At 61.4% G+C, this 27,728-nt stretch overlaps 1 protein-coding gene across 2 annotated transcripts; it reads right to left on the bottom strand.

Annotated features, from left to right (window-relative positions):
- Positions 1–1,139: 1,139 nt before the first annotated feature.
- Positions 1,140–8,976, bottom strand: Mrgprf (MAS related GPR family member F). 2 transcript variants are annotated; one of them, XM_005333315.4, is made up of 3 exons: positions 8,396–8,976; positions 5,439–5,549; positions 1,140–2,876 (listed from the first exon to the last, which is right to left on the bottom strand). In XM_005333315.4, the coding sequence occupies exons 2-3, from the start codon at positions 5,484–5,486 to the stop codon at positions 1,893–1,895; spliced, it is 1,032 nt and encodes a 343-aa protein (XP_005333372.1). In that variant the 5' UTR covers positions 5,487–5,549; positions 8,396–8,976; the 3' UTR covers positions 1,140–1,892. The 2 variants fall into 2 exon arrangements, with proteins under 2 accessions (XP_005333372.1, XP_040139925.1); XM_040283991.2 differs by lacking the exon at positions 8,396–8,976 and adding an exon at positions 5,656–8,356.
- Positions 8,977–27,728: the final 18,752 nt, after the last annotated feature.

Below are 27,728 nucleotides of genomic sequence, written 5' to 3'. Positions count from 1 at the left end.
TGTGTCCTCGGTGATCACCTGCCAGGCTGGAGACCCCTCATCTGACCCCTTGCCTCTGGGATTCACTGAGCAGCACGGGGAGACGGGGAGGGTGGTGGGGCTCGTGGGGGACGCGGCGTGGGGGACGCGGTGTGGGGGGCGCGGCGTGGGGGACGCGGCGTGGGGGGCGCGGCGCGGGGCAGGTGGCACAGCCCTTCCTCACCCGAGGCCCGTGGGACCACAGCTCCTTCCGTCCTCACACAGTCCCTTCTCCCCAGAGCTCGGGGCCTGGCTGGGAGGACCAGGGGGACTGTCAGAGAGCAGAGACAGTCCATGGCCAGAGTGGACAGGAAGGTCAAGTCGGTGCCTGGGCGTGGGCCATCAGGCTCCTGGGCTTGGTGGGGTCGGCCCTGCGAGGGCCCAGGTTAAGGCAGAGCAGCTCGAGGTGTGTGAGTGGGGTGTTGGGGGCCGGCCGGCAGGCATGCCTTCCTCCTCTGCTCCTGGCTCAGAGAAGGGGCCCCACCCCATCCGTGACGCTTCCTGACTGGCCACCTCTGCCTCTGCCTTGGGCTCTCTCCTCAGGCCTCAGAGTGAGCAAGTTCCCTCGAGAATCTCCCCAGAGAATCCCAGGCTAGACCAGGTGCCCAGGATGTCCTCTGTGGGGGCTGAGCAGAGGCCTGGTCCAGGTACTGCCCATACAGTCCACAGGGGCCTGCCCTCCAGCCTGGCCCAGGTGGCACCCTGGAAGGGCTCCCAGCCAGCTGCAGGAGCACAGAGAGGTGTCCAGGCATAGGGGCCAGCCCCTGCCTGGGGGTCAGGGCAGAGGGGGACATTCTGCAGGGAGGAGCAGTAGGAAGGGATGCAGCCACTCACTCCAGGGAGCCCCCGTGGGGCCACTGTGTCCCTCCTGGAGAGGGACGATGTCAGTCCATGCAGGGCTGAACTAGAATACGTGGACAGGTTTCCCGGGTCGGGACCGGCACTCACTCTGGCAACCACCAGGAAAGGGGCGGGCACGCCTCAGGGAAGACAGAAGCAGCCCGAAGACCAGGCTTGGGGCAGGAGGACAGGAGCAGATGGCCCTGGAGAGCCAGCAGGGAGGCCGGGCCAGTGCCCCTGCCCTTGGCCGTCCTCGCTGTGGGAGACAGAGGACTCGGGCATTCAGCCTGCCTCGCGGCAAGGTACAAAACGTTTATTGGTGACACTTCATTGTCTTACAGAACTCCCTGTGGCTACATGGGGCCACTGTGCTTGTTGGGCACCACAGTACCAGTCCCCAGGCGACAGGACAGAGCCAGAGCCCACTTCTGGGTGGTGCTAGAGCCCAGGGACTCGGTCCAGGAACTGCCCATATGGTCCACAGTGGCCTGGAGGACACAGAGTGCTTGGGAGGCTGCCCAGGGCTGGCCAGGCACAGAGTTAGAAAAGGCCGTCCTTCCGGTCTCGAGTGGCCCCAGGGCCAGGCGTTTCCCCATTAAAGTCACCAACTGACTCACCAAGGGGACAGGGATGTTGTTTGCAGAAAGATCTGGCTGCAAGGCCATGAAGGGACACCTCTCCCAGGTAGCACCGTTGGGTTCAGGTAAGCTCATGCTCCGCCCTGGGGACGGAATCTCGAGAGCAGTCCACCCCTGGGGACGAGGCTGTAGGGCAGGAGGTGGCGGGGCTGCGGCCACCTCCTCCCCTGTGCCGACCAGCCCAGGGCGAGGAGCGCCCCACCGCGTGGGGTGACTTTGGTACCGTGGGTCACTGAGGCAGAGTGGCCTCTTGGCCACCCCCAGGGCCTCCATCCCTGGGAGAAGGAGGCAGGAGGGGCCGAGCCAGATGGTCCTCCCACGCGGGCACCGAGGCAGGCGCCTGTTCCTGTCGGTGGCAAAGAGTCTCTGGAGGCCAGGGTCCACGTCGCAGGCCTCTCAGGAGGCATTCCCAGAGGGGCACTGCATCTCCATGGTGACCGTGTTGGGCGTGCCGCCTGCAGCCTCCCCCAGCTCGGCGCCGTCCCTCAGGGCCCTCTGGAAGACCACCCTGAGAGGCTCCCACAGCCGCTGCGACTTGTCCCTCCCGGCCAGGAAGTAGACCATGGGCTTGGCACTGCTGTTGATGCAGATGCACAGGTCGGTGACGTACTCGGGGAACGGGGCCGGGATCTGGAAGACCCAGAAGAGGAACCAGTCGATCCCCAAGTAGATGGAGGACACGAGGAAGACGGAGACCATGGCCAGCACCACGTGGTTGAGTTTGGCCGACCGCTGGCGCCTCCGTGCCCGGCACTCCACGTGCAAGATGAGGGCCAGGCAGGGCAGCACCATGAGTGGGCAGAAGACCAGGAAGAGGATGATGCCCAGGGCGATGTCCATGTGCCTGCAGGCTGCCCCGGAGTCTGCGTGGCCCAGGAACACACAGAAGTAGTTGTGAATTCCAGTGACCAGCAGGGACAGGAGCCAGAGCAGGGCGCACACCACGGCCGACAGGCGCTTGGGCCGCCGGCGCCAGTACCAGGCAGGAAAGATGACGGACACACTGCGCTCTGTGCTGATGGCCGGCAGGAGGCTCACGCCGCCCACGAAGGCGCAGAGCCCCACGACCCGGGACACGCTGCGGACGAAGTCGGCGAAGGTGCCCAGAAAGGCCCCCGCGTTCAGGAGGGAGAACAGGGCCTTGCTGAAGAGGTAAGCGCTGTCGGCGCTGGCCAGGTGCAGGAAGTAGGTGGAGAAGGGGGTCCTCTTGATGGAGAAGCCGAAAAACCAGAGGACCAGCCCGTTGCCCACCAGGCCGCACAGGCAGAGCAGCAGGAAGATGTAGTTCATGACGGCCGGCGGGGGCAGCATGGCGATCTGCTCGATGGTCAGGAAGCCGCGGCTGTAGAGCTCCGGGGCCTCGCTCAGGCCGGGACACATCTGTGCAGGGGTGGAGGGGAGACGCCTGGTGGTGCTGGCTGCCCTCCCCCTCCACGGAGACCTGCACCTGTGGCCCCACCTGGTGGTCCCCACCAGACACTTGGGTCCAAGGTCTGTAGGGCCACTGGCTCTGATGGCAACCGGAGCAGAATACAGCCCACCGGAGGCTCACGCTGTTCCCGAGTCTAGAGCTCACAGCACGGAGTGGCCAGTCTCCAGGAGGGACGCCACGGCTGTCAGCCACCTATAAGCACTCTAGGCCTGCCACGGTCAGAATGGACTCTCCCAAAAATGTCCATGTCGTAGAAGAAGGGACTGTTATCATAGAATAAGGGAATAAGGGAAAACTGAGGGCACTTTCTGGATGCAAGGAGAACAAAGAGCCGCGACCCACTCTGCAGGCTGGGATCCAAACGCCCGGGACCTAGACCACTGCATTGTCCGGCCACTCGGAGAGCTCAGGATGTGGGCGTGGATTGCATCAGTGTTATGTTTCCTGAACCTGGACCTGCGCTCTGGCCTTGTTCTCAGACCAGTCTGGCTATTTGAAGGCAGAGGGAGTTGGTGTCTGCCGGTTATTTTGGGGTGATTCTGGGGTACACAGCACATTCAGCACAAGATCAGCAATGGAGGAAGGGAGGGAGGGACTTAGTAGGTAGCCTCCTGTTCCTGCAATTTTCTTGCATTGTTTCAAAACTAAAAAGTGAAAATACTTATTTCTAAGGAAATTAAAATCACTTGTAAAAAAAAAAAGTGGAGTGGAACTTGGAGCAGGACCCAGTTCCACGGTGGGACCAGGGAGAACTGGGGATCAGAGGTGGTGCCCTGTGGGCTGGGGCTGCTCTTCGGGGGGCTCTGGATTGTGGGAAAGCCCGGGGGGTCTCTGGCAGGGGGTGGGGCCTGCGGCAGCAGCCACAGGAAGCACTTCAGTATTTTACAACTGTTTTGCCTAAAATGGTGCCGCCCAGCGGACACCAGTCCTGTCCGCAGGGCTTGGGTTGGTGGGTACCCATCCCGGTCAAGGTGGGCAGCCTGCTCTGCTCCAGCCAGCGGATGCCAGGGGCCGGGCTAGTGGGGCCGGTCCCCCTCTCGCCTTCCCAGAGAAGCCAAACACCCTGAGCTTTCTGTTGAGCACTTAAAATGACCGTGCCGGCCAAACACAGCCCATCAGGGTGGCTTTTGACCTCTCCTTCCTAGTGGCGAAGGTGCCCCAGCAAGCCCCTTCCCTACACCCCTGCAGACATTATCAACCCACACCAGCTCTCTCCCAAAGGCTGGTACCCACTCCCGTCCCCCAACAAAACAAGGGACCCTTTCTGCCACTTTCCAGATGGCTCTGGCCGGAAGCAGGATCCAGAGAAATCGCTCTTGACTTCCGCTAACCAAGGGTGGGGTCTTCTGGCCCGGACCCCTCAAGGGATTCTGTAAACAGGAACTGGAGGTGTTGGCAGAACTTGGGGAGGCCCTCGGAAGTCAGGGAAAGTCCTTTATGGGGTCCTGCCCACCACCAAACACAGCACAGCTCTGCCTGCCACTGTTGACCACCAATCCCACTCTTCAGCTTGCCCTCTGCTTCCTTTCCTGGGGTGACTTTGAGAACTACAGTCTTGGGAGTTCCACTCAGTAGGGACACACTCAGGATCTGGAAGGTCCAGGGGAGACTAGCTCTGCCACTGGGAGGTGGACAGAGCCATGTCAGAGCACTCCAGCCTTTGCCAGCTGGAAAAATCGTGCAATCCCCTCCTTGAAGGGGAGGGGGGCGGCTGAGTCACTGGGTGGGAGCTGTTCCCAGCCACACAAGGCCCTTGTGAAAGGCCCGCTCTGGAGCCTGCCCCCTCCCTGAGCGCTGTCTCTGCTCTGGGGACTCCTGGACACGCCCCCAGCACACCCAATCTCTGCCTCCTGGGCGGCCAACATTTCACAGTGGGCACCCTGGGGAGAAGGGATAAAGGCTAGGGCCAGGGTCAGATCCCAGGAGCTGGCCTGGGCAGGGGACAGGTTACTGCCCTGCTGTGAGCCTCAGTTTCTTCAGTGAGGAGGTTGGAGCCGGTCAGTTCCAGGGATCCTTCCAGTCGGAGAGTATGCTACCCAGGATTCTGAAGAAAATTCCAGACTTTTCAAGGGGAGGGGGCAGGGCAGGAGTGGTGGGTCAGCCTGAAGGGCTTGTCAGAGTCTCAGGAGGGCTAGTGCCTATAGATGGGGGTAGCCCAGAGTGGACACAGCTCTGTGGAGCACATGACATCGGGGTCACCTAGGAGCCGGCAGGCAGGCCTTCCGGGCAAGCCCTGGCCATCGTAATGGCTGACTGCCCCCTCTGCAGGGCAGGCAAGGGGCAAAGGATGGCCAAGGGTCAGCATCAGGGGGGACTTCCAGTGACCCAGTGCCTTTGCTCACCTCCCTGAAGGGACACTGGGATCCTGGGGACTGGTGACCAGGGCCAGCCCCATGCCCACCCCAGTGCAGAGTTGGAGAGTGGCCTGGGAGGCAGGTGTGGGAGGATCTCTTGTCCCCACCTGCCGTCTCCTGGCAGGCCAGTGGCCTCCTCTGCCGGGTGGCACTTACCTTGTTCCTGCTGGTGGCATGGGCCTCCCAGGAGCAGTTCCCAGCCATCTCCAGGCTCGGAGGGTCCAGGTCCCTGCTCGCAGCTCACCGGCTGGCACGCCCACCTGGCACCTGGCCACAGCCCGGGGAGAGGGTGAAATGAGGACAGTGGGTCTGACTCCTTCTGAAATGCCCCCATCCCACCTCCCAGCCCCGTCCCCAGGCCCTGGGCTCTCACCTTGGCGGAAAGGCCATCCCCAGCTCTGAAGAAGGGCTTGGCAGGACTGTCCTGCGAGCACAGCCCTCCTGCCCGAGGACCCCTCACACAGACCCTCGGGGCCCCTTGGAGCCACTGTGGCTCACTAGGGAGGAAGCCCCCTCACCCCCACCCCCTCCACTTGGTCTTCGAGGTTTCGGAGCCAGACTGCTCTGGAGGTACGTTCCCGAGCACCTCCATGTGTCCCGGCCCTGGGTGGCAGGGGAGGGGCGCGGTGAGGTCAGGCAGGTCGTTTTGGCAGGGAGACTTCCTGGAGGACGAGGTCTTTGTCTGGGCCTTGATCTGGCCTTTCCCCTAAAGGTTCCTGGAAGGCACAGCTTCGCCCCCACCACCAACCCCAGCTCCCCGGATGCTGGCTGAGCACCTGCCGCCCCACCTCCCCCTTGTGGGGTGTGGCCTATTACCAGCTGCAGGGCAGCTGCCCTCATTCCCCTTTGGTAGGTGACCTAGGGTCCAGGGGTGAGGTCACTCTCCAGCGGCCAGCACATGTGTCTATTGTTGGGGCTGCAGCTGCGACGGAGGAGAGGGGTGATTGGGGAGCGAGCCAGGAGGCCAGGCCGTGGCCCTGACTCCGGCGGGTGGGGGGAGGCCTCGGGCTGCCAATCATGAGCCTGGGAGGGGGGTGAGCTGGGGGGGACGACCCAGCAGGAGACTGGTCCACCCTGGTTGGCCACAGATCATGGGTCTGCCTACCCTGTGTCTGCTAAAAGTGACCTGTCCCTCAACCAGATCTCCTATCGCTCCCCCCCCAGGAAGTGGGGAAACTGAGGTCGAGGGTGAGAAAAGGCCTTGTCAGGGGACAGTGCAGCCACAGGTGGCCGGAGCCCTCCCCTCCCCGGAGAGACTGCTGGGCAGTGCGGTGGCCTCCACTCCCCAGAAATTCCTTCCTCTGCAGGTCCACCCGGCTGGCTGCAGCCGCCACCTCCTCCCCTCTCCGCCTGTCCCAGCTGGGCTGTGAGTCACTGGCTGCAAAGGGTGTCCATCTGTGCAAGCCGCCCGCCCCTTCTTTAACCCTTGGCCTCCAGGATCTGGTGGGAACCCTGCCACCCTGAGGCCAAAGCTGTGCAGCGGGGTGTGGAGGGCCCAGCACCGCCCCAGGCCTGCGCCCACCTCAGGTCTCCTGCCCTCCTGCCCCAGGCTGCGGGTGCACCCTGGAGCTTGTGGAGGCACCTGTGCCTGGAGTGGCTCAGTGCGGGGCCTACGTGGTCACGGTGGGAGCCCCTGTGTGTGGTGCCACGCACAGATCCTGGTGCTGGGCAGTGGGCATCTTCACCCCCCGCCTCAAGGCACCGCCTAACTCCAGTTGGTCCACTGTCCATGGCCAGGGACAGGCTGCATGCTCCCCACGGGGAGCCTGCCCAGACTTTCCCCTGCCTGCACCCCAGACCCACCCGGCCCCAGGTAAGCCACCTCCGCTTCCCCCCTTGCTCCCAGCCCTCTCGAGGCCCTTCCAGAGCCTTCCACACCAGGCCCTCAGCTCCCCTGGGGGAAACCTGGACCCAGGAAAGTGTCACCTTTCACGCTGGTCAGGCTGGACCCTGGGGCGGAGGGCTGGCCCGTCCACAGCACAGGCTAGCATGCCGGAGAGCCCCTGCCCACACGCTGATGGAGCTGACCGTCTGTGTCCCCTGGTCCTGGCCCTACCAGGATACGCCCAGCGACTTCACTGACGCGCAGAGAGATCTAGCAGCCCAGACGGGCCACATTAAGGACATATGTGTGACATGTGTAGGGACGTGTGGAGTGCGTGTGCTGCGTGTTGATCAGCGCTGGCTTCAACCACAGCTGACCAGGAAGCTGCCAGCCCAGCACCCCCTGCCCCTGCCTGCACTCCCCTCCAAACAAGGACAGTGCGGCCACTGCCTGCTTCCCCCAGCCTGGCTCACCCCAGCCCTCCAGGACCCAGAGCCTCTGGTTTCCCCCTGGCAGCCGCCTGGGCTGGGCCTGAGGGCACTGGTCATTGGAGGGGCTGTCTGACGCTGCCCTTGACACACAGAGAGCCTGTCTCCCACTCTAGGACCCGAGTCCCTGCTGATAGCTGGATCCAAGGGGCTCATCCAAGGGGCTCATCCAAGGGGATGGAGACCTGGCAGAACGTGGCAGGGACTTCCTCAGTGGACTCCACGCTGTGCCAGGCTCCGCCAGCCTGGGAAAAGGTGGGACCCAGCTGCCCAGCCTCCTGACCCCAGCATGTCCACTGTGGGGCTGGCCCTGCAGCTGCTCCAGCCCGGACTCAGCCTCGCAGAAGCTGGTGTGCCTGGGAGCGCAGGAGCCCTCTCCTCTTGCTGGGATGCTGCCCGCTGGGTGTTCCCTGCTAGCCCTTCCAGAACGCTCTCTTGGACGTGAAGTTGGGGGAGGGACGGGAAGCCCCCACCCACAGGAGGACAGAGCAGGGGCCGGTTGCTGAGGCCGGCTTGGGGCTGGGGGTTGGGGGAGGCCAGCTGGCCAGGGCATGGTCACACAGGAGGGGACTCTCAGAGTTCCTCGCTGTCCCTGAGAGCCCTGCAGCCTCTGAGTGGCGGGAGAGACCTCCTGGTGGGTGACAGCCTTGGCATCTCAGGGCTTCCTGATTCAAGAGGTGGATTTCTGGGAGCCTCCTGCCCTGAAGACGTCCACCTCATTTTTCTTCCCTGCCTGGCCTTCACCCTACAGACCCCCTTTCCCCGAGCCCCTCCCTCGGTCCCTGGACACAGGGAGCTACCTGCCGCTGTCCTGGTCCTCGGAGTCCTTCCCTTTGTGACGGGCTCCTCCTGAGATCCCTGCCTCCGCCTGGCGGACCCAGCAGGGCAGCAGGCCAGCCAAGCGCTGCCCGAGCCTCGGGAACGTGAGCTTGGTGGAGGACGGGACGAGCCCTTGCCTGCTGCAGGAGATGGCTTTGGAAGCAGAACCCGCCCCAAACCCAATTCCAGGCCCGGCAGGAGGGGGAGGGGAGGGGGGAGGAGGAGGGGCTGCTCTCGATGAGGCTTCGGGAAGGAATGCCCCGCTCAGGAGCCCCCCCAGAGCCCCACGGGGGACTCATCTTTTTGCCTGGTGACGTCAGGTTGGCCCAAGTGCTGAGCACTGCGGCCGGAGTCCAGCTGTTAACCTCCCTTGTATCCTACGGCCCCCCAAATCTGTCCTGTCCTGCAGAGGGAGCTCTGCTGTCCACTGGCCTGGCGCCCTGGGTCTGCTCCCAGTGGGCATTTTGGGGTGGATGGGCGGTCCCCACCCTGCCGTCTCCACTGGGGGAGGGGCTGGCTTGGGGAAGCTGGGCGCACAGAGGAGAGGGCTCCCTGGCGGAGGCGCAGAGTCCATGGAGGGACTGCAGCACCCCCAGGTGGCGTCCAGGTCCACTCCCCCTGCCCACCCTGGAATGTGCTGGGGAGGCCCCCTGTGGCCTTCTGGAACCAGGAATTCCCTTTCCCAGCCCTAATAGCAATCAGATGGAGTAAGTGGAAAATCACCGCCCGCCCGGGGCGAGCAGGGGAGCTGGCGGCCGCGGGGCCTGGTGCGTGCGCTGCTCAGCGGGATGAGTCAGCCTCCCCCAGAGAGGGGGTCCTGGAACGTGTCCGTGGTCCGGGCACCCAGCCCAAAACGGGGAGCAGGAGGGTGGGCCGTCAGTGCTGGTGGTGAGCCCTTCAGAGGCACCAAGAAATGACTCTCCTGCCCTGGGCCCACTTTCTCATGGCCCCGGAGCCCCAGGGAATTCCGTTTTCCCTGCCTGAGCAAATGCTGCCCAGGCGGGGCTGTGGGCCCCTGTGGGCGTCTTACCCAAACCGCAAGAGACTCTCCCTGCACCTGCCCCAGCCTCCAGCTTCCCGCCCCAGAGCAAGAGGAGGACGGAGCCTGAGACTGGGGTCTCCTGGGGTCTCCTGGGGGTGGGGCGCTCTGAGAGTCTGGGGATACCCAGACCCCACCCGAGGCCCACAGAGGCTGGGCAGGCAGGGTGGTGACCTGTTGGCCTCCCCCAGGGCAGCAGCTGGGGCCCAGCTGGGCCGCTTGTTTACACGGGGAGGCCGGGGGAGGCCAGGGAGGCTGAAGCCAGTCAAGTTCCAAGTGTAATTGCTTTTGGACACTTAAAAGGAGCTGCGTGAAGTGGGCAGAGGCTCTGGACTCCGCCGCCTTATTTGGTATGGAAATTTGTTTCCTTCTAAACCCGAGAGAGGTGCTTCGGATGGGAGCGGCGCCTTTGCCTGGGCCGCTGTGTCCCGTTTGCCACAGTCGGGTCCGGGGACCCAGTCCTCGCAGTTCCCTGTCTGCTGAGGGCCCCACTCCTGGTCCGCAGAGGGTGCCTTCTCCTGGTGACCTGGGCTCTCTGGGGTCCCTTTTACAAGGGCATCAGCCCCCCTCAGGACAGCTCCACCCTGTGGCCTAGTCACCCCCAAAGCCTGTCTTCTAATGCCACCATCTTGGGGGGAGGGTTCCAACACTGGAATTTGGGGGCACTTCCCGGGCCTTGGTTTCCTCGTGAAGCGGTGCCCTGGCTCCGTGCGTGGGACTGCTCACTCGCCCACCAGTTGTGAGGTGTCCAGTCCAGGGCCAGCCCACGTGGTGACCTAGACACAGGCCCTGCTCTACTGGCTTTCATAATCTGTCCCCAGGCTCTAAATGGCAACCACCTGCCATCCAGTGCCCTCCCTGCCCCTCCCAGTAGAAAGGACCTTGATTTTTAACACATCCATCAGTCACCCACCCACACACCCACCCTTCCATCCACAGGCTCCTATCCTCCCATCACCCAGCATCCATCCATCCACGTTTCTAGCCACGGCCCACTCGTCCATCCATCCATCCATCCACCTATCTAGCCACGACCCACTCGTCCATCCATCCATCCATCCACCTATCTAGCCACGGCCCACTCGTCCATCCATCCATCCATCCACCTATCTAGCCACGACCCACTCGTCCATCCATCCATCCATCCACATATCTAGCCACGACCCACTCGTCCATCCATCCATCCATCCACCTATCTAGCCACGACCCACTCGTCCATCCATCCATCCATCCACCTATCTAGCCACGACCCAGTCGTCCATCCATCCATCCATCCACCTATCTAGCCACGACCCAGTCGTCCATCCATCCATCCATCCACATATCTAGCCACGACCCAGTCGTCCATCCATCCATCCATCCACATATCTAGCCACGACCCAGTTGTCCCTCCATCCATCCATCCACGTTTCTAGCCACGACCCACTCGTCCATCCATCCATCCACGTGCCACCCACACATTTAGCCACCCGTCCGCCCACTCATCCTCCCACCCACTCATCCATACGTCCACATGTCCATCCACCCATGTGTGCATCCGTCCACCTACCCCTCTGTCCACCCACTGACCGTCCATCCCCTAGCCATCCATTCTTATCTTTGGTCAACACTTATTTATAGAAGACCAGCGATGTTGGTGCCGGGGAAGAATTGTGGGGGAAGCCGAGGGGGAGGAGTGGGAGCAGGACATGACCCGAAGGCCGGCGGCCACTGCTCTCCGCCTGGGCTCCTGCAGTGAGGACGGCGGCAGGCGCTGGCCGAAGGGAAGGAGGGAGGGAGACGGGCCGAATGGCGGCCACCTGAAGATGTCCTCGTGCACAAACCCTGAGAACGTGAGGCCTCACTGTGGCCAGAGATGGGGACACATGAGGTGAAGTTCCTGAGTGCCTTCCCGGGCACATGGCTGTGGCAACCTTGTCATGGATTGCCCAGGGGGTCCTGTCACCACAAGGTCCCTAGGAGAAGGAGGCAGGAGACCTGCTCCTCGAGTCCCTGTGTGACCAGCACGGCAGCTCCTCTGTCCTCCAATGCGCGGTCAGCCTCGACACCAGCTTTGTCTACCTGTCCTCCTCCACACCCTGCGCCCTTCTGGCACCAGGACCACTTCTGCCCTAAGTGAGCCCCAGGTGCCACAGAATGGGTCTGTGACCACTTTGGCCCAAACTCAGCAAAAGCCACCTTTAAAAGGCGCGTGTAGCCTCCTAACTCCCAGAGTGACCCAGTCAGCCTTCGGATTCGCTTTACACCTGTGTGGGCGTCGGGGCCCAGCAAGGTGGCTGGTCGACAGGGTCCTTGGCAGCTGGACTCCTCTCCTGGTCTGTCTCTCCCCGCCTCCTCCTTCCTCCTCCCCCCTTCCTCCCCCCTCCTCCCCTCCTCCCTCCTCTGTCCTCCTCCCCTCTTTCTCCTTTTCATCCTTCTCCATCCCACTGCGTTTGGCACAGGACCTGGGCTAAGGCAGGGAAGCTGGGGAGGCTGTAGCCAGAGGGTTGGAGAACCTGCCGTGGGGACGCAGGAGCTGGGAGTGCTCCTGCTCCTTCTCCTAGGGACCTTGGGATGACAGGCCCACCTCAGCAGCTGGCCCACGTGGCTTCCTGGAGCCTGGAGCAGGGGCTGGAGGCGGGTGGGTGAGGCCCCTGGTCTGGGGGAATGGCTCCTCTGACTCACCCCCAGCTCTCCCCCAGTTCCTCTCCTGTCACATCGGGGAGCACAGTTTGCAGGCTTGGGGTGGGGCGTGAGGGCCACAGCATGTGGCATCTGCCCTCTGTCCACTGGACTTCTTCTGAGGGGATGCAGGGGTCTATTTGGCGACGTCCCCAGGAAGTGCTGCAGGAGGAGTGGGCACGGGAAGGGAAGGGAGGATTAGAACCCAGGCCCGCCTTGCTTCTGGGGGTCTCCTTTCCAGCTGGCTCTTGCCTCCTCCGCCTGCTCCGAGGATCATGACAAAGGCACCTGCCAACCCAGGGCCGCCCCCGGCAAGGGTCTCCTGGGGTTCTACCCACTCCTGCTCCTTGCCTGGTGGGCTGAGAGCACCATGGGGTACCCTCTCCTGATCTGGGGGTGCAGCTGAGAGCACCATGGGGTACCTCTCCTGATCTGGGGGTGCAGCTGAGAGCAACATGGGGTACCTCTCCTGATCTGGGGGTGCAGCTGAGAGCAACATGGGGTACCCTCTCCTGATCTGGGGGTGCAGCTGAGACGGCCATGGGGTCCCTCTCCTGATCTGGGGGTGCAGCTGAGACAGCCATGGGGTACCCTCTCCTGATCCGGGGGTGCAGCTGAGACAGCCATGGGGTACCCTCTCCTGATCTGGGGGTGCAGCTGAGAGCAACATGGGGTACCCTCTCCTGATCTGGGGGTGCAGCTGAGACGGCCATGGGGTCCCTCTCCTGATCTGGGGGTGCAGCTGAGAGCAGCCATGGGGTACCCTCTCCAGATCTGGGGGTGCAGCTGAGAGCAGCCATAGGGTATCCTCTCCAGATCTGGGGGTGCAGCTGAGAGCAGCCATGGGGTACCCTCTCCAGATCTGGGGGTGCAGCTGAGAGCAGCCATGGGGTACCCTCTTCAGATCTGGGGGTGCAGCTGAGAGCACCATGGGGTACCCTCTCCTGATCTGGGGGTGCAGCTGAGAGCACCATGGGGTACCCTCTCCTGATCTGGGGGTGCAGCTGAGAGCAGCCATGGGGTATCCTCTCCTGATCTGGGGGTGCAGCTGAGACAGCCATGGGGTACCCTCTCCTGATCTGGGGGTGCAGCTGGGAGCACCATGGGGTACCTCTCCTGATCTGGGGGTGCAAGTGAGAGCACCATGGGGTACCCTCTCCTGATCTGGGGGTGCAGCTGAGACAGCCATGGGGTATCCTCTCCTGATCTGGGGGTGCAGCTGAGGGCACCATGGGGTACCCTCTCCTGATCTGGGGGTGCAGCTGAGACAGCCATGGGGTATCCTCTCCAGATATGGGGGTGCAGCTGAGAGCACCATGGGGTACCCTCTCCTGATCTGGGGGTGCAGCTGAGACAGCCATGGGGTACCCTCTCCTGATCTGAGGGTGCAGCTGAGACGGCCATGGGGTACCCTCTCCTGATCTGGGGGTGCAGCTGAGACAGCCATGGGGTACCCTCTCCTGATCTGGGGGTGCAGCTGAGACAGCCATGGGGTACCTCTCCTGATCTGGGGGTGCAGCTGGGAGCACCATGGGGTACCCTCTCCGGACCTGGGGGTGCAGCTGAGAGCACCATGGGGTACCCTCTCCGGATCTGGGGGTGCAGCTGAGAGCACCATGGGGTACCCTCTCCAGATCTGGGGGTGCAGCTGAGAGCAGCCATGGGGTACCCTCTCCTGATCTGGGGTGCAGCTGAGAGCAGCCATGGGGTACCCTCTCCAGATCCGGGGTGCAGCTGAGAGCAGGGCAAGGGTGAATTCGCACTCAACGCTGGGATCGCGGTCTGACTGCTGTCCAGGCCTGTGCACTCGCACACATAAACTCGCCCTGATGTCCACACCAAAGCCTGCCGCGTTTTCCCGGGCTAGTGCCCAGCTGTCGAGTTTCTCTGATTCTGAGCTGTCCAGGGCCCTCCGTCAGAGGCCACGCAGGCTGGCGGGGTGGCTCAGTGGAAGTGTATTTACCAGGTGTGTGCGTGGCTCTGGGCAGAAGGAGCTATTTCCAACCAAAGCTTCCAGACCTGGTCTCCTGGGTCTCTGTGATCTGGACTTTCCCTGGTGCCTGGTTGCATTTGCAGTTGGACAGGTCACACGGATTGAGGGTGTATACCATGTGGTTTTTTTTTTTTTTTTAATTTTGCACTGAGGTTATAGCTCAGTGGTGGAGATTGGGTTCCATCCCCAGCACCACAAACAAACAAAACAATTATTTTAAAACTCCAGGATCTTTTGAAAATGTGTATGTATGTGACCACGGGCTTTCCCCTCCTAACCACTGCTCAGGGTGCTAAGTGCGTTCCCGGGCACGTGGCTGTGGGACTGTGACCACCAGCCTCTGCAGAACTCTTCATGTTGCTCAAGGTCCCCATGAAACACGGCCTTCTCCTCCCTGCAGCCCCCAGCCCTCTGGGCCTCTCTCCTCAGGTTCACACACCCACCCATGGTGCACGGGGAGCCCAGCTGCCACCTCCAGCCCAAAGCTTGTCATTTCCTGCTTGTTCCTTGGTAGGACCTGGTGGGAGTGTTGCTGGAGGTGGGCGGAGGCTCCTAGTCGCTGTGTGCAGAGGCAGGGCAGGGCAGGGCAGGGCAGGGGCAGGGCAGGGCAGGGGCAGGGCAGGGGCAGGGGCAGGGGCAGAGGCAGGGCAGGGGCAGGGGCAGGGGCAAGGGCAGGGCAGGGGCAGGGGCAGGGTCAGGGCAGGACAGGGCAGGGACAGGGCAGGGCAGGGCCCGCAGGGCGGGCAGTCGGGCAGGCTCATCCCCGGGAGAGAGCGCAGGCAGGAGGACGCAGATCCAGCCCCGGGAGAGGGCGCGGGAGGCTGCACGGACCCTCACGCCAGGCTCTGGGCTGCCCTGGGCTGGGGTGGAGCCGGAGGCCTGAACCTCGGGGCGGCGGGTTGGCGGGGGTCAGACCCCTGTGCTGTGGGCACTGGGGCAGGGGCCTGCGAGCTCCAGTCACTTTGCTCTTTCCGGCCTAGTGCCACCCACGGGTCCTGCGACAGCCCCGACCCTTGGAGCCTTGGTGGCCTTGGGAACTCGGCTGGTGTCCCCAAATCTACGGAGGAGCACGGTGGCCCCGTGGTGGACTGTGGGGACTGGTGGTGCCCATCGGTGGCTCTGAGTCCTCATCCTCCCTTCCCAGCAGGGGTTCCTTCCACTGCCCACCACAAGAGGGAGGGGGACGTGTGTCCTGTGGCGTCACATGATGAGTCCCCTGGGTCATTTGCTGCTGGGGCCTTTTACAGTCCTGGCCTCCCTACCCCACCCCTGCCCTCTCCAGCGACTCCAACTTCATCATGGCTGCCTGCACAGCTTCTGAGAAAGGGGGACGGTGGGTGGGGGACCAGCTCACCCAGCCAATGGCCCTGTGCAACTCAGAGAGGGCTCAGAGGCCCCCACCCCCTTCCCACGCTCCCCCCCTTCCCCCGGCCGCCCCCTGGACGCTCTGTAGCTGGAACACTAGTCAGGAGGGGCTCTGCTTCACGGCTGCACTCCCCACCAAGTGAACAGACGCGCACCAAGCCACCCGCAAGGACCATCACCTCAGGCGAGGGGGACACAGGTGTGGCCACAGTGGGGCTTTGTTCCTGAGGCGCCAGCCAGGCAGATGCCACCTCCTCTCCCTCACGCCCCGTGCCCTCGGCGGTGGGGGTCCTTTGCCGGGCGGGTGCTCAGAGCTTCACTCCCAGGGGGTCCGGCCAGGGTGGGCTTGCCTCTCCTGGTCCCCGTGGCTCCCCACGCGTTTGCTACAGGACAGGGGAGCCTCCGTGTCCTGGGTGCCAGGCTTGGGAGCACCATGGCCCCCGGCAACCAGTGTCCCCGACGGTTGGGACTGGGCACACCAGCGGGGACGGGGACACCCTCTGTACCCAGGCCTAGAAACTGTACCTCATTCTGTGGCCCCAAAGCACCGTCACCAGGCCTGGAAAGGCCACTCCTGCATTCTGAAGTGTTCAGAGAGGCCGTGTCCAATGGGCACGTGGAGAAAGGAGATCCTTGACCAGAGGCCACCCTTGATCCGACCCGCCAGGCCCCCCAGTCTAGGGTGGTGGTTTGGAGAAGTGTTGGGGGCAGGGAAGACGAATCCACGGTGGAGCAATTGGTTTTTCCAGGAGAAGTCCCTGCTGTCCCTTCCATGATGGAAGATGGAAGTGGCCCCGTGACACCAACCTCCCCAGGGCTGGCTGTGCCCCGGGGAGAACATCCTGCCTGGACACAGTCATAGGACGGGCAGGCCAGCTTCTTCCTCTGTCAGTCGGTCACAGGGAATCCCCCTGGGGTCATTTGTGTGGCTGTGCATGCGAAGTCCGTGCCGTGAAGTGGACGTCATTAGCTCGTGTCCCCAGGACCTGCTCTCGTCTGACCTCACAGCTAATGCTGGAGCTGTGGCATGTGTGGACCCACCGTCATAGCCCGTGGGGCTGGTGACCACCCATTCGAGGTGGCAGCTGGGAGGTCACCATGGAACCGCATGGCAGTGACACCCCAGGGTGGCATTGGGTCTCACCTGCAGCCCGACAGCCAGGCTGGAGCTGGGTCTCCCGAGGAGACTCGTTTTTGTCAGAAGGGGATGTGTCCCGCTCCAGGCCTGGTATCCGCCCGGTGCCGCTGCAGGAGCCCGCCAGGGCGTCCGCACGAATCCACTGGACTCTTCATGATCCGTGCATCTGCTGGGTCACCGGGCTGGAGGGTACAACAGCTGCACAGCAGCTGGACGTGTCCAGAGCCCTCTCTTGCTCCAGGCCTACTCCACACGCGGCCTCGAGGGTGAGCAGAACACCCTAAAGCACGAATGTGTCACACCCAGATCACACCCGGCCCCGGGCAGCTGTGTCCTGAGTCAGAGGCGCCTGGTGCAGCAATGGGGTGCTTCCTCCCGGAGGGGACAGCTCGGCACGCCCCGACCCGCGCACCCTGAAACTTCACTGAGGGGCACTCTGACACACCTGTGTGTGACCCAACTCCATGCTGCTGTCTGAGGGGGACCATCCCAGACCTCCGGGGTGCCTGAACCGGCGGCAGATGATCCCACACCGGCCGGCAAGCAGGCGTGGTCAAGGCCAACCACCACCAAAACAAAACAGAAAAGTGATGACCGTGTCCTGCCATAGAGTCGTGAGTGGGGTCTTCTCTTTGCGGTGCGGGGCCCCCACGCCCCCCAGGACAGTGTGAGTTGGTGCAGTGTCGGCCTGACGATCTGAGGTGACGACCTCGGTGACTACGCAAGGGTCCCTAAACACCAGCTTTGTGACACTGCGACGGGGGATCTGGCGACGACGGGGGTCGGTGGGCCAGCTTCCGGTCACTGTAAGAGAGCCCCTGAGAACACGCGGAAAGGAAGCCGTTCCTTCCGGCTCACGTTTCAGGCCCTCCCCGGGCGCTTGGCCCCGTGGCTCTGGGCCATGGGGCTGCAGAACAACCTGGTGGGAGGAGGCCAGTCCCCTACCTCACGGTGGCTGAGAACCAAGACGGAGAGAGAGGAGGGAAACCGGGTTCCAATAGCCCCTGCAAGGGCATGTCCCCCAGGTCCTGACTTCCTGCCCCTAGGCCCCACCTCCTAAGTGTCCCACCACCTTTCAGTAGTGCCACTGACCGAGGACCAAGCCTTTGCACTTGGGCTTTCGGGGGACAAGCCGTAGCGGTGACTACTGGGCAGGTAGGATGTACAGGCCGGATGCGCTGGACAAGAGGATGGCTCGTGTCCTGGGTGGGCTGGGGCAGCGTGAGGTTCCTCAGGAACTTGTGAATGTTTATTTCTGGGATTTTCCATGTAGTGTTTGTGGACCACGGTTTTCGGTAGGGGAGTGAGAGTACAGAGAGCAGAACTGTGAATGAGGGGTCCTACTGCATACTGGAGCAGCTTGTCCTGTGCAATGCAGAGGTAAGTGATGTCCCGTGGGCCAATGTGTGACAGGGCTGGAGTGCTGATAGGTCCAAGGGAAGGTGGTGAGCTACACTGCCGGGCGGAAACCCACTTCTCAGTAAAGAGTATGGAAAACAGAAATTGCCAAGTATCGGAAGCTGTGTTCATCTTCTCCACCCAGGATACCGTCTCTAAGCCGAGCACAGTGGCGCACGCCTGTAATCCCAGTGCCTCAGGAGGCTGAGGCAGGAGGATGGTAAGTCTGAGGCCAGCCTCAGCAACTTAGCTAGACCCTGTCTCAAAATAAAAAGATCTGGGGATGTGGCTCAGTCGCAGGGCATCCGGGTTCAATCCCCAGAACAGCAAGACAAAGCAAAGGGTGACCAGATCCGGGAGACCATATGAAATTGGAGTCTTATGAAGTTCACAGTGTGACGTGGTTTTCTGTTTCAAGACAGGAAGAGAGGTGTCCTGGTGGCTTCTGCCCAGCTGTTTCTGCAGAGCGGTCCCCGTCTACAGTCAGGACTCTGCCAACCACGGGGGACGGGGGGGGTGGTCTATTCCACGCTGCTTTACGGGATCAGGTGCAGCAGCCTGTCACCATGAGCCTCCCGTGAGATGGCTCAGAGCCAAAGCCACCAATTTCTTGGCTTCCTCAAACCCTGCTCTGACTGCGGGTCACGGGGTGATTCGTGCCAGCTGGAGTTGGCATTGGCCCAGGCCTGGTGTTCCCCCAGATCCGAGAACCTCTTTTCTCTATCCACCCTCCCAGGTAACAGCGCCAGTTCTCTGGGGAAGGTGGGGGGACGTGTGCGAGATGAGCCCCTTCATTCAGCGGCTCCGGATAACTCTGGGCATTGGGTGAGGGGCCTTGGGTGTCCACTGTGGCCAGCTGAGTCGGGTCTTGGGCAGCAGGTGTAGAGCCTCACCTTGGGAGGAGCCAGGTGGGACTGAGATGATTCAGGGCACCCGGGAGGAGGTGCCGTTTCCCACGGGGACCTGAGCCCTGAGGACCCTGGTGTCTGTGGGGTCCGGGGCCCAGCCCCCGTGGATGGGTCCCCAGGTCTCGACTCTGTGGCAACAAGAAACATGGGCGAGTTGCTCGGGCGGCAGAGGGAGCTTTCCGGCCCCTTTCCCAGGTCCTGCGCTGGGTGGCCACAGTCTCCCACCAAGTCCTCAGGGGCAGCGGGAGAGGCTGAGCCCACCCTGGCCCCCCGTGGAGGCCCAGCAGCAGGTCCCTTGCAGTGGCTGTGGCTGTGGTCCCTGTGGTTGGCACCCGTGGCACTCACTCCTGTGCCCAGTAGCAATGATCCAGGGGCTGCTTTGGCCGCTCTGTGGTGACTAGCAGGTCCCTGCTCCAGTGGCCATGGAGTCCATGCCTTTCCTGTCGTCGGCCAGAGGCCACCTCCCAGGACCTCCTCTCTAAGGTCCCTTCTCCTGGTCCCCCTCTGTCCTTCCCATCTGGGCTGGGAGGGGAGAGCGGCCACTAGGGCTTGCTGAAGTGAGGCCTTGCTGCAGGGGCTCCAGGGTGCGAGGGTCCGGCTCTGGACATCTGCAACCAGAGCCCAGAGAGACGGTCATCACGCACTCTTGAAAGCCCCTCTCATCAGGGCCATGCCGTGAAGGGCATGCTGGGTCACATGGCCACGTCAGAGGTGTGCTCCTGGCGTCGTCGTGGTTACCAGGTGTGCTGGGGTCGTCGTGGTTACCAGATGTGCTCCTAGGGTCGTCATGGTTACCAGGTGTGCTCCTGGGTTCGTCGTGGTTTCCAGGTGTGCTCCTGGGGTCCTCGTGGTTACCAGGTGTGCTCCTGGGGTCGTCGTGGTTTCCAGGTGTGCTCCTGGGGTCCTCGTGGTTTCCAGGTGTGCTCCTGGGGTCGTCGTGGTTTCCAGGTGTGCTGGGGTCGTCGTGGTTACCAGGTGTGCTCCTGGGTTCGTCGTGGTTTCCAGGTGTGCTCCTGGGGTCCTCGTGGTTACCAGGTGTGCTCCTGGGGTCGTCGTGGTTTCCAGGTGTGCTGGGGTCGTCATGGTTACCAGGTGTGCTCCTGGGGTCCTCGTGGTTACCAGGTGTGCTGGGGTCGTCGTGGTTACCAGGTGTGCTCCTGGGGTCCTCGTGGTTTCCAGGTGTGCTCCTGGGGTCGTCGTGGTTTCCAGGTGTGCTGGGGTCGTCGTGGTTACCAGGTGTGCTCCTGGGGTCCTCGTGGTTTCCAGGTGTGCTGCTGGGGTCGTCGTGGTTTCCAGGTGTGCTCCTGGGGTCGTCGTGGTTACCAGGTGTGCTCCTGGGGTCGTCGTGGTTACCAGGTGTGCTCCTGGGGTCGTCGTGGTTACCAGGTGTGCTCCTGGGGTCGTCGTGGTTACCAGGTGTGCTCCTGGGGTCGTCGTGGTTACCAGGTGTGCTCCTGGGGTCGTCGTGGTTACCAGGTGTGCTCCTGGGGTCGTCGTGGTTACCAGGTGTGCTCCTGGGGTCGTCGTGGTTACCAGGTGTGCTCCTGGGGTCGTCGTGGTTACCAGGTGTGCTCCTGGGGTCGTCGTGGTTACCAGGTGTGCTCCTGGGGTCCTCGTGGTTACCAGGTGTGCTCGGGGTCGTCGTGGTTTCCAGGTGTGCTCCTGGGGTCGTCGTGGTTACCAGGTGTGCTCCTGGGGTCCTCGTGGTTTCCAGGTGTGCTCCTGGGGTCGTCGTGGTTACCAGGTGTGCTACTGGGGTCGTCGTGGTTACCAGGTGTGCTCCTGGGGTCCTCGTGGTTTCCAGGTGTGCTCCTGGGGTCGTCCTGGTTACCAGGTGTGCTCCTGGGGTCGTCCTGGTTACCAGGTGTGCTCCTGGGGTCGTCGTGGTTTCCAGGTGTGCTCCTGGGGTCGTCTTGGTTTCCAGGTGTGCTGGGGTCGTCGTGGTTACCAGGTGTGCTGGGGTCGTCGTGGTTACCAGGTGTGCTGGGGTTGTCGTGTCCAGGTGTGCTCCTGGGGTCATCGAGGTTACCAGGTGTGCCCCTGGGGTTGTCGTGGTTACCAGGTGTGCTCCTGGGGTCGTCCTGGTTACCAGGTGTGCTCCTGGGGTCGTCCTGGTTACCAGGTGTGCTCCTGGGTTCGTCGTGGTTACCAGGTGTGCTCCTGGGGTCGTCGTGGTTTCCAGGTGTGCTCCTGGCGTCGTCGTGGTTACCAGGTGTGCTCCTGGCGTCGTCGTGGTTACCAGGTGTGCTCCTGGGGTCGTCGTGGTTACCAGGTGTGCTCCTGGCGTCGTCGTGGTTACCAGGTGTGCTGGGGTTGTCATGGTTACCAGGTGTGCTGGGAGCCCCGCTCTCTCCCCCTCTGTTCTGGTTGGGTGTTGACATTCGAGTTCGAGGTCCTCCGTCCCAGCTCGTCACGCTGTGCGCCAGCCCTCTCCTGGACGCCTCTGTTGCGGCCGCCCGCCCTGAGCTGTGTGGCTCTCTGTGACCTTCAAGGCTCTCCCTTCAGGAACTTTTTCCCGAGTTCTGTTTCACCTGCTCTGTGCTGTGGCTTGGTTTTCTCTGGGGATTGCTGCCGATTGTGCCCTGGGTCCTGCTCGCGCTCTTCTCTGCCTGACGTTGCCCCTCGACCTTGTTTCAATGTTTCTTATCGACCTTAAACGCTTCCTCTTTCCCTGTTCTGTTTCTCTTCGGAGCTACTTGTAGCAATGATGGGTTCTTCGGTTCTTTCCCACTTTTGTCTTCAATTCTTTTTTCTTTTGTTGGGTCTGGGGATGGAACCCAGGGGCGCTTAACCCCTGAGCCGCACCCCAGCCCCCTTTACTTTTTGTTTAGAGACGGGGCCTTGCTAAGTTGCTGAGGCTGGCTTTGAACTCGCGACCCTCCTGCCTCAGCCTCCCCAGTAGCAGGGTTAGGGCGTGGGCCACTGGGGCTTGGTTTCGTAGTCTCCTCCGTTATCGACATTCCTCTCTTGAGTTCTCCTCTCCTCCGGCTGCTTCGTCTCTGAGGTCTTCTAGCTGTGATTCCGGCTCTTTCCACACCGTCCTGGTGTGTGGCCTAGTGGCTCATTTCTGAGATGGTGAGGTGACAGCTGTGGTCTTGTTGAGGGTGCATCCCTCTGGTGTGTCCCCTCTGGCTCGTAGGGTGGTCATGGTCTTCCTCGTTTTGTCCACGAGGTGGGAATGTGTCCCGAGGTTCCTGTGTTGGAAACCGTGCAGCGACTGGATGGGGTTAGGCGTGCTGCCGCAGCAGAGGGTTGCTGCAGGCCAGCCGGGCCCCACCCTCCCCACCCGTGTGCCCTTTGCCCTCCCCCCTCGGACAGGCAGCCAGGAGACCCTCGCCAGATGCAGGCCTTCCACCTGGCCTTCGGGCCTCCAGGACCACCGGAAGCAGATCTCCTTTCTTTCAACACGACCCAGCCTCCGCCGCTCTGCTGTAACAAAACAGGCCTGGGCGGCTCTTCCCGTAGCGTCCTTCCACCCCCAGCGAGATGACCTTCCCGAGCACTTCAGAGACAAGGTGGTGGGACGCCTGGATTCCCTCACTCTCCACCCTGCTGACCTCTGGGCCTCTCCGCCCCCTCCTGCCCTGCCCTGTTTGGATTCCACCCCAGCGTCCAGTCCCAGGGCTGAGCTCTGCTCTGTTGGTTTCAAGAGTCTGTCCCTCCTGTCACAGGGCCATTGACTTCCTCGCCGGGCTCTTCCCCCGCCTGCAGAGGGAGCTGCCAGACCCACTCCCACTGGTCACTCCTGTCCCCTGAGGGGACTGTCGTACTTTCCAGGGAGCACCTGCTGGAGCCCGGGGTCTCTGGGTTCTCAGGACCACCAGGGCTGCGACCCCCGCCATCCCCCACTGCAGCTGCAGCTGTCAGCCTCCCACCCGCTCGTCCGCTGTGGGCAGAGGACCCCTTGCCGCCCACAGGCCCTGTCACGGGGGTTTGGGGTTTGCTGTCCGGGAGCTCCGCCGCAGGGAAGTTTGGGCAATTAAGACAGCATCGTGGCCCCTTCCCCTCGGAGCTGCCCGCAGGCCACCTGCAAACGGTAGCAGAAACATTTTAAAAATTCAAGTGTCCACAACGGCCCCGAGGGCTTCAGTGGGACGAGCCGCCACAGAGAGCAGAGTGCGATGCATGTGGGCCTGGCCGTGGCCACCCTCTGAGGGGCTCATTTGCAGGGGGTGGGGGCTTCTGTGAGCCCGGAGGCAAGGTGAGGTGACAGAGGCTCTGTAGCCTGGCTTAGCTCCCTTGATGCTGGACCCTTGATGCAGGACCGGCCCTCTGTGTGGCGATCACCACCAGGCCCTCGGGGCCTCCCCTTCTCACCTCCAGCCTCAGGGCTTCTGCCCCTAATGGTCCTTGGGCGTGTCCCACTGTCTAGGGTCTTCAGAGCCAGCAGCAGCTCAAAGTCTCCGGCAGTCCCTGACCCCAGCCCGTGTCTCACACATCTTCAATGCCCCAGTGGGGGACCCCAGCAGAGCCCCTCCCTACCACAGCACCCCTCACTTTTCTCTCCCTGCCCCTTAAGACACCTTGGAGTTCCAATGGCCACTCTAGTGGACGATGCCCCCCACAGCCCTGAAGGCTGAGTCGGAGAGCATCTTTGTTCCAGGTGACCCCAGCTGCCAGGAGGGGTTCAGGTGGCACTGAGAATGGGGATGGGAGGTACCTGCTGCCTTTCCCTCTCATTCCTGCCTGCCCACCCCCACCCCCAGGGGCCCTTCAAAAGCACTGTCTGCCCCTGCTGGACCCTCCCCTGCCGTGCAATGCTCAGACAGGCAGGTTTGCACCCTGCAGCATTCCCAGGCCCTGGGGGGTCCCTGCCGCATGGCCAGACCTGCCGTTGCCCCTCCCCTTCCCGGCCCTCTCTCCTCTCTGTGCCACACACCTGCCCCAGGCCACCCCCACCCCTTGGACCTCAGGTGAAGTCCCGAGGCCCTGCCTGCGCAGCCCATTGGAAGACGGCCCGGCGCCCGTGCTCAGGTCTGATCCACTCCCCACCGAGCTCGCCCTGCAGTGCAGAGTGCAGAGGTTTCAGCGTCCCGAGGCCGAGTGGCCACCAGCACGTATGTCCACTCTACAAGCTGTGCTCTCATGACTGCCCACGCGCCGCAAGGGTGCGTCCTTCCCTCCCAGGTTCAGTGGCTGCCCTGGTGTCACCTGTGGTCAGGGCCCTGGTGGCAGGACCCACTTTTCTTTGTCAGTCCTCTTCAAGAGGGTAGGGCCTAGCCGTGTGCTGCCCACTGTGTCCCCAGGGCAGGCCTGGTGCTGGGCACACGGGGCTGGTGAACAGATGTGAAGACCAGGTCTGAGCTGGGTGGTAGAGGCCACTGGTTCCTGTCCAAGCATGTTGTCACCCATGCGTGGGGACGATGACGGTGCCTCTCCATGCAGGGGATTCAGGCCCTAGGTGCAGCTGGCACTGGACAGGAGCAGGGGAGCCCCAGCTTCTCGCCCCTGGGCAGAAGGTCCGCTGAGCTCATTCTCCATGTTCCCCCAGAGGTCCCCAGGCTGACCCCAGCTGCCACCATCTGGAAACCCCTTTCTTGGCTTCCTCCCTGTCCCTGCCCATGCCCAACCCCCCGCCACTCCTCCGGCTCTTCCCACAAGCCACTGGGGCGCCAGCCCTTGTCCCAGGCCCTCTTGACCTCAGAGGACACTCGTGTGAGGATCTGGCCTGCAAGGTCCCAGGTTCCGCCTCTTGGCCCTCCTGCCCCACAGCCCTCCCTTGTAGGCCACCCCAGGCTGCCCAGTTCCCAGCATAGCAAGCCCCCCAGACCCCCAGATTCTTGTTGCTGTGCCCCGGGGAAGAGGGCTCAAAATAGCAAGTGCGGCCCGGGCCTGGCTGGGCAGCATCTGGCTCTTCCAGGGCGGGTCCCCTGACGCCTGGCTCTGGGCTCTGTGCCCGGCCTTCCTGCTCTCCTCCAGGCTGGGGCCAGGGTTGGCGTCCCCTGGCCTGGCTGACTGTGGGCCTCGGACAGCATGTGTGGCCCCGAGCCTCTGCTTCTCCAAACGCAAAGCAGCGCAGGGCTGGTCACCGGGCTGCTCTTGTGGCCCTTTCATGGATGAAGTGGCTCCGGGGCCTGGGGAGGCTTTGAGGTTTCAAAACACCTTTCTGCTGTCCACCTGGAAACGGGCCTGAAGGAAAGGGGTGGCCAAGCAGGCAGGGCCCAGGACCCACACTGTGTGCCCACTCTCTGCACACTGGGACACTTCACGTTGTCACCCTCATTTTAAGGACACAGAGACAGAAGGGTTGGGGCTGGCAGTGGGGCACCGTCAGGAGGTGCTCGGAAGGCAGAGAGTCCAGAGAGGTCATGAAAATTCCCCCCTCTATCTTGCTCTAGGCATCTCTGCTATTTGGGTATTCCTGAGTTGTGTGCTCTAATTAATTAGTTAATTATTTTTTGCTGTGCATGGGATGGAAGCCAGGCTCTTGCAGTTGCTAGGCAAGCACTCTACCACTGACCTTCATACTAATCCTCCTCCTCCTCCTCCTCCTCCTCCTCCTTCTTTCTTTATTTTTGAGATGGTCTTGATGAATTGCGCAGGCTGACCTCAAATTTGTGATCCTCCTGCCTTAGCATCCTGAGTAGCTGGGATTATTGTCCTGCATTCTGTGAACCATACTGGCAAATTATTTAATTTTAGAAGGGGGTTGTAGGAACCCTTGATGCAATAGCCAATTGGTCAGAAGTACAGAAGTACCAAGGATTGCTCTTCGTGTCTGAAACAGGGGAGTCTTGTGGGCCATAGCCTGTGGGTCTGCACTAACTGTAAACTGTGTGACAATCAAGTTGGTGTCCAGTGAGTTGGTTGGCATTTGGAAATCCCCAAGCACATTTGGTGTCAGAAGTGCGAGCAAAACGGGTTGTAAATCCTGAGATGACCCCCGCTCCTGCTGAGACCTCTTGAGAGCCCAGAGCCCATGGAATCCAACTAAGCCACATTCAGATTCCTGACTACGAAAAAATGGGAAGATAATAAACATGATTTGAAACCATTATTCAGCAATGAATAACTAATGCATACACCGATTTTGATGTATCTTGGAACAAATATGACTAGCAGTTCAAATCGAGTTTGTAGTGTTTATTGCTTGCAACACAACTAAGTAGAGAAAACGAGTCTGTTCAAATCAATTTGAAGAGAACTGTCAGTCAGAGGTATGAGTCGGGGTAGGGTCCTAAGAGTCAGGAGCTGGAAGGACGTGGACGGCAGTTTGGGGATGTGGGGACACCTGATGTAACAGTGATTTCAAAGGCACAGTGGGCGTGTTCAGTGCTAGGGATAATTCAGGGCTGTTCCCTGTGTCTGTATGCACCTGTCTGCAGGGTATAGCGGGTTTCTTCTTCCTGGGCCAAGTTCTGCTCTGCTGGGGGTGGGCTGCACTTGAGAACCACTAGGTGCCGCCATCTTCCTCCCTTTGGGGTGATAGTTGCATAATATTAAGAATGCATTTAATCCCATTGAACTGTGCACTTGAAATCCGACCCCAGGGGAAGAAGGGCAGCGATGTGGCAGAAGGAGAAGTCAGATTTCAAGCTCCTTGCTGCATTTGAAGCATCCCATTCGAAGAAGCATCCTTGCCTAAGGGACCTAGCTGAACTCCTATCTGGACCAAATCTTGTTCATCTTTTAGGAAAGGCTGCATGAAGGCCGAAGGTCCCTCTTCTGGTGCACTAGCCAGAACTGGTTGGGTCTAAGATGGTTTCCAGGCAATCTCTAACTTTATTTTAATCCCATCTGCATGCTTTATGAACCCCAGCCCCACTCCCAGAAGACACAAATATTCCTCTGACCCCCGTTTTGTAGTACTGGGGATTGAATCAGGGGCACCCTGTTTCTGAGCTACATCCTCAGCCCTTTGTATTTGCAAAGACAGGGTCTTGCTAAATTGCTGAGGCTGATCTGGAATTTGTGATCTTCCTTCTCAGTCTCCTGAGTAGCTGGGTTACAGGACTTTGCCACTTTGGTGTCTGACCTCCTCCCTTTATTAGCCTGTCCTTCCTCCTCATTTCTTTTATTAGTCTCCCCACCCCACGGGTAAAGGAACAGATCTGCAAGCCTTTCTTTCTGCTTCTTCTGTTCTTTGGCAAACAAACAACAACAATAAAGCCCCCCAAACCAAACCAAAACAAAAAAACCTTCCTTCCCTGCTCCATCTGGGCTGGTCTCCTTTATTGGTTCTGTGATTCCAAGAGGAAAAGGGGCCTAACCCTGGTTTCCACTGTCATAGCAGGAAGGTTCAATACGCTCCTGCTGGCTGTGGTGATGGAGTGGGCCACAACGGGATGGCCCCCAGGAGCTGAGAACCACCAGCCGCCAACATCCAGCAAGTAGAGGTGAGCTTCAGTGCTGGCGACCAGCAAACAGATTCCGCAGCATCCTGAAGAGGCTGGGAGTCCATTTTCAGTCTACAGGTTAAGACCCCAGAGTGGCCCGGGAGGTCCGGAGACAGGAACTCAGTCCAGCCTTGGACTTTGGACTGCCAGGACTGCCAGATAAATGGGAGCTGTTTTAGTTGAGTTTGTGGTAATTTGTCACTTCAGCAGCAGAAAAACCAACATGAGATTTTTACATATTTGAAAACACTTTTTGTATATGTTGTAAATATTTTTTCAAGTGTGTCAATTGTGTTTTTAAACTTTACCCTAGATTACATTTACCTTCTCTAATTATCCGAAGACAAACTCAAGTTCCACTTTGGGGATTGACTCTTGTGGATGTGCCATCTACCCAATATTCACACGCATCACAATCGCCCAGAATGCGTGTTAAAACGTAGTCCTGGGCCCTGTTCCCCACTCAGGAGGTCTGG

Source organism: Ictidomys tridecemlineatus, chromosome 4 (assembly GCF_052094955.1).
Source record: "Ictidomys tridecemlineatus isolate mIctTri1 chromosome 4, mIctTri1.hap1, whole genome shotgun sequence".
Classification (NCBI taxonomy): Eukaryota; Metazoa; Chordata; class Mammalia; order Rodentia; family Sciuridae; genus Ictidomys; species Ictidomys tridecemlineatus.
This window is presented reverse-complemented; position numbering and strand designations above follow the sequence as displayed.

Excerpts from the sequence above, each read along its gene's own strand:
- Mrgprf (XM_005333315.4), bottom strand. The coding sequence starts at position 5,486 with ATGGCTGGGAACTGCTCCTGGGAGGCCCATGCCACCAGCAGGAACAAG. Across the intron at positions 2,877-5,438 it reads ATGCCACCAGCAGGAACAAG|ATGTGTCCCGGCCTGAGCGA; the intron begins GTAAGTGCCACC and ends ACCCCTGCACAG.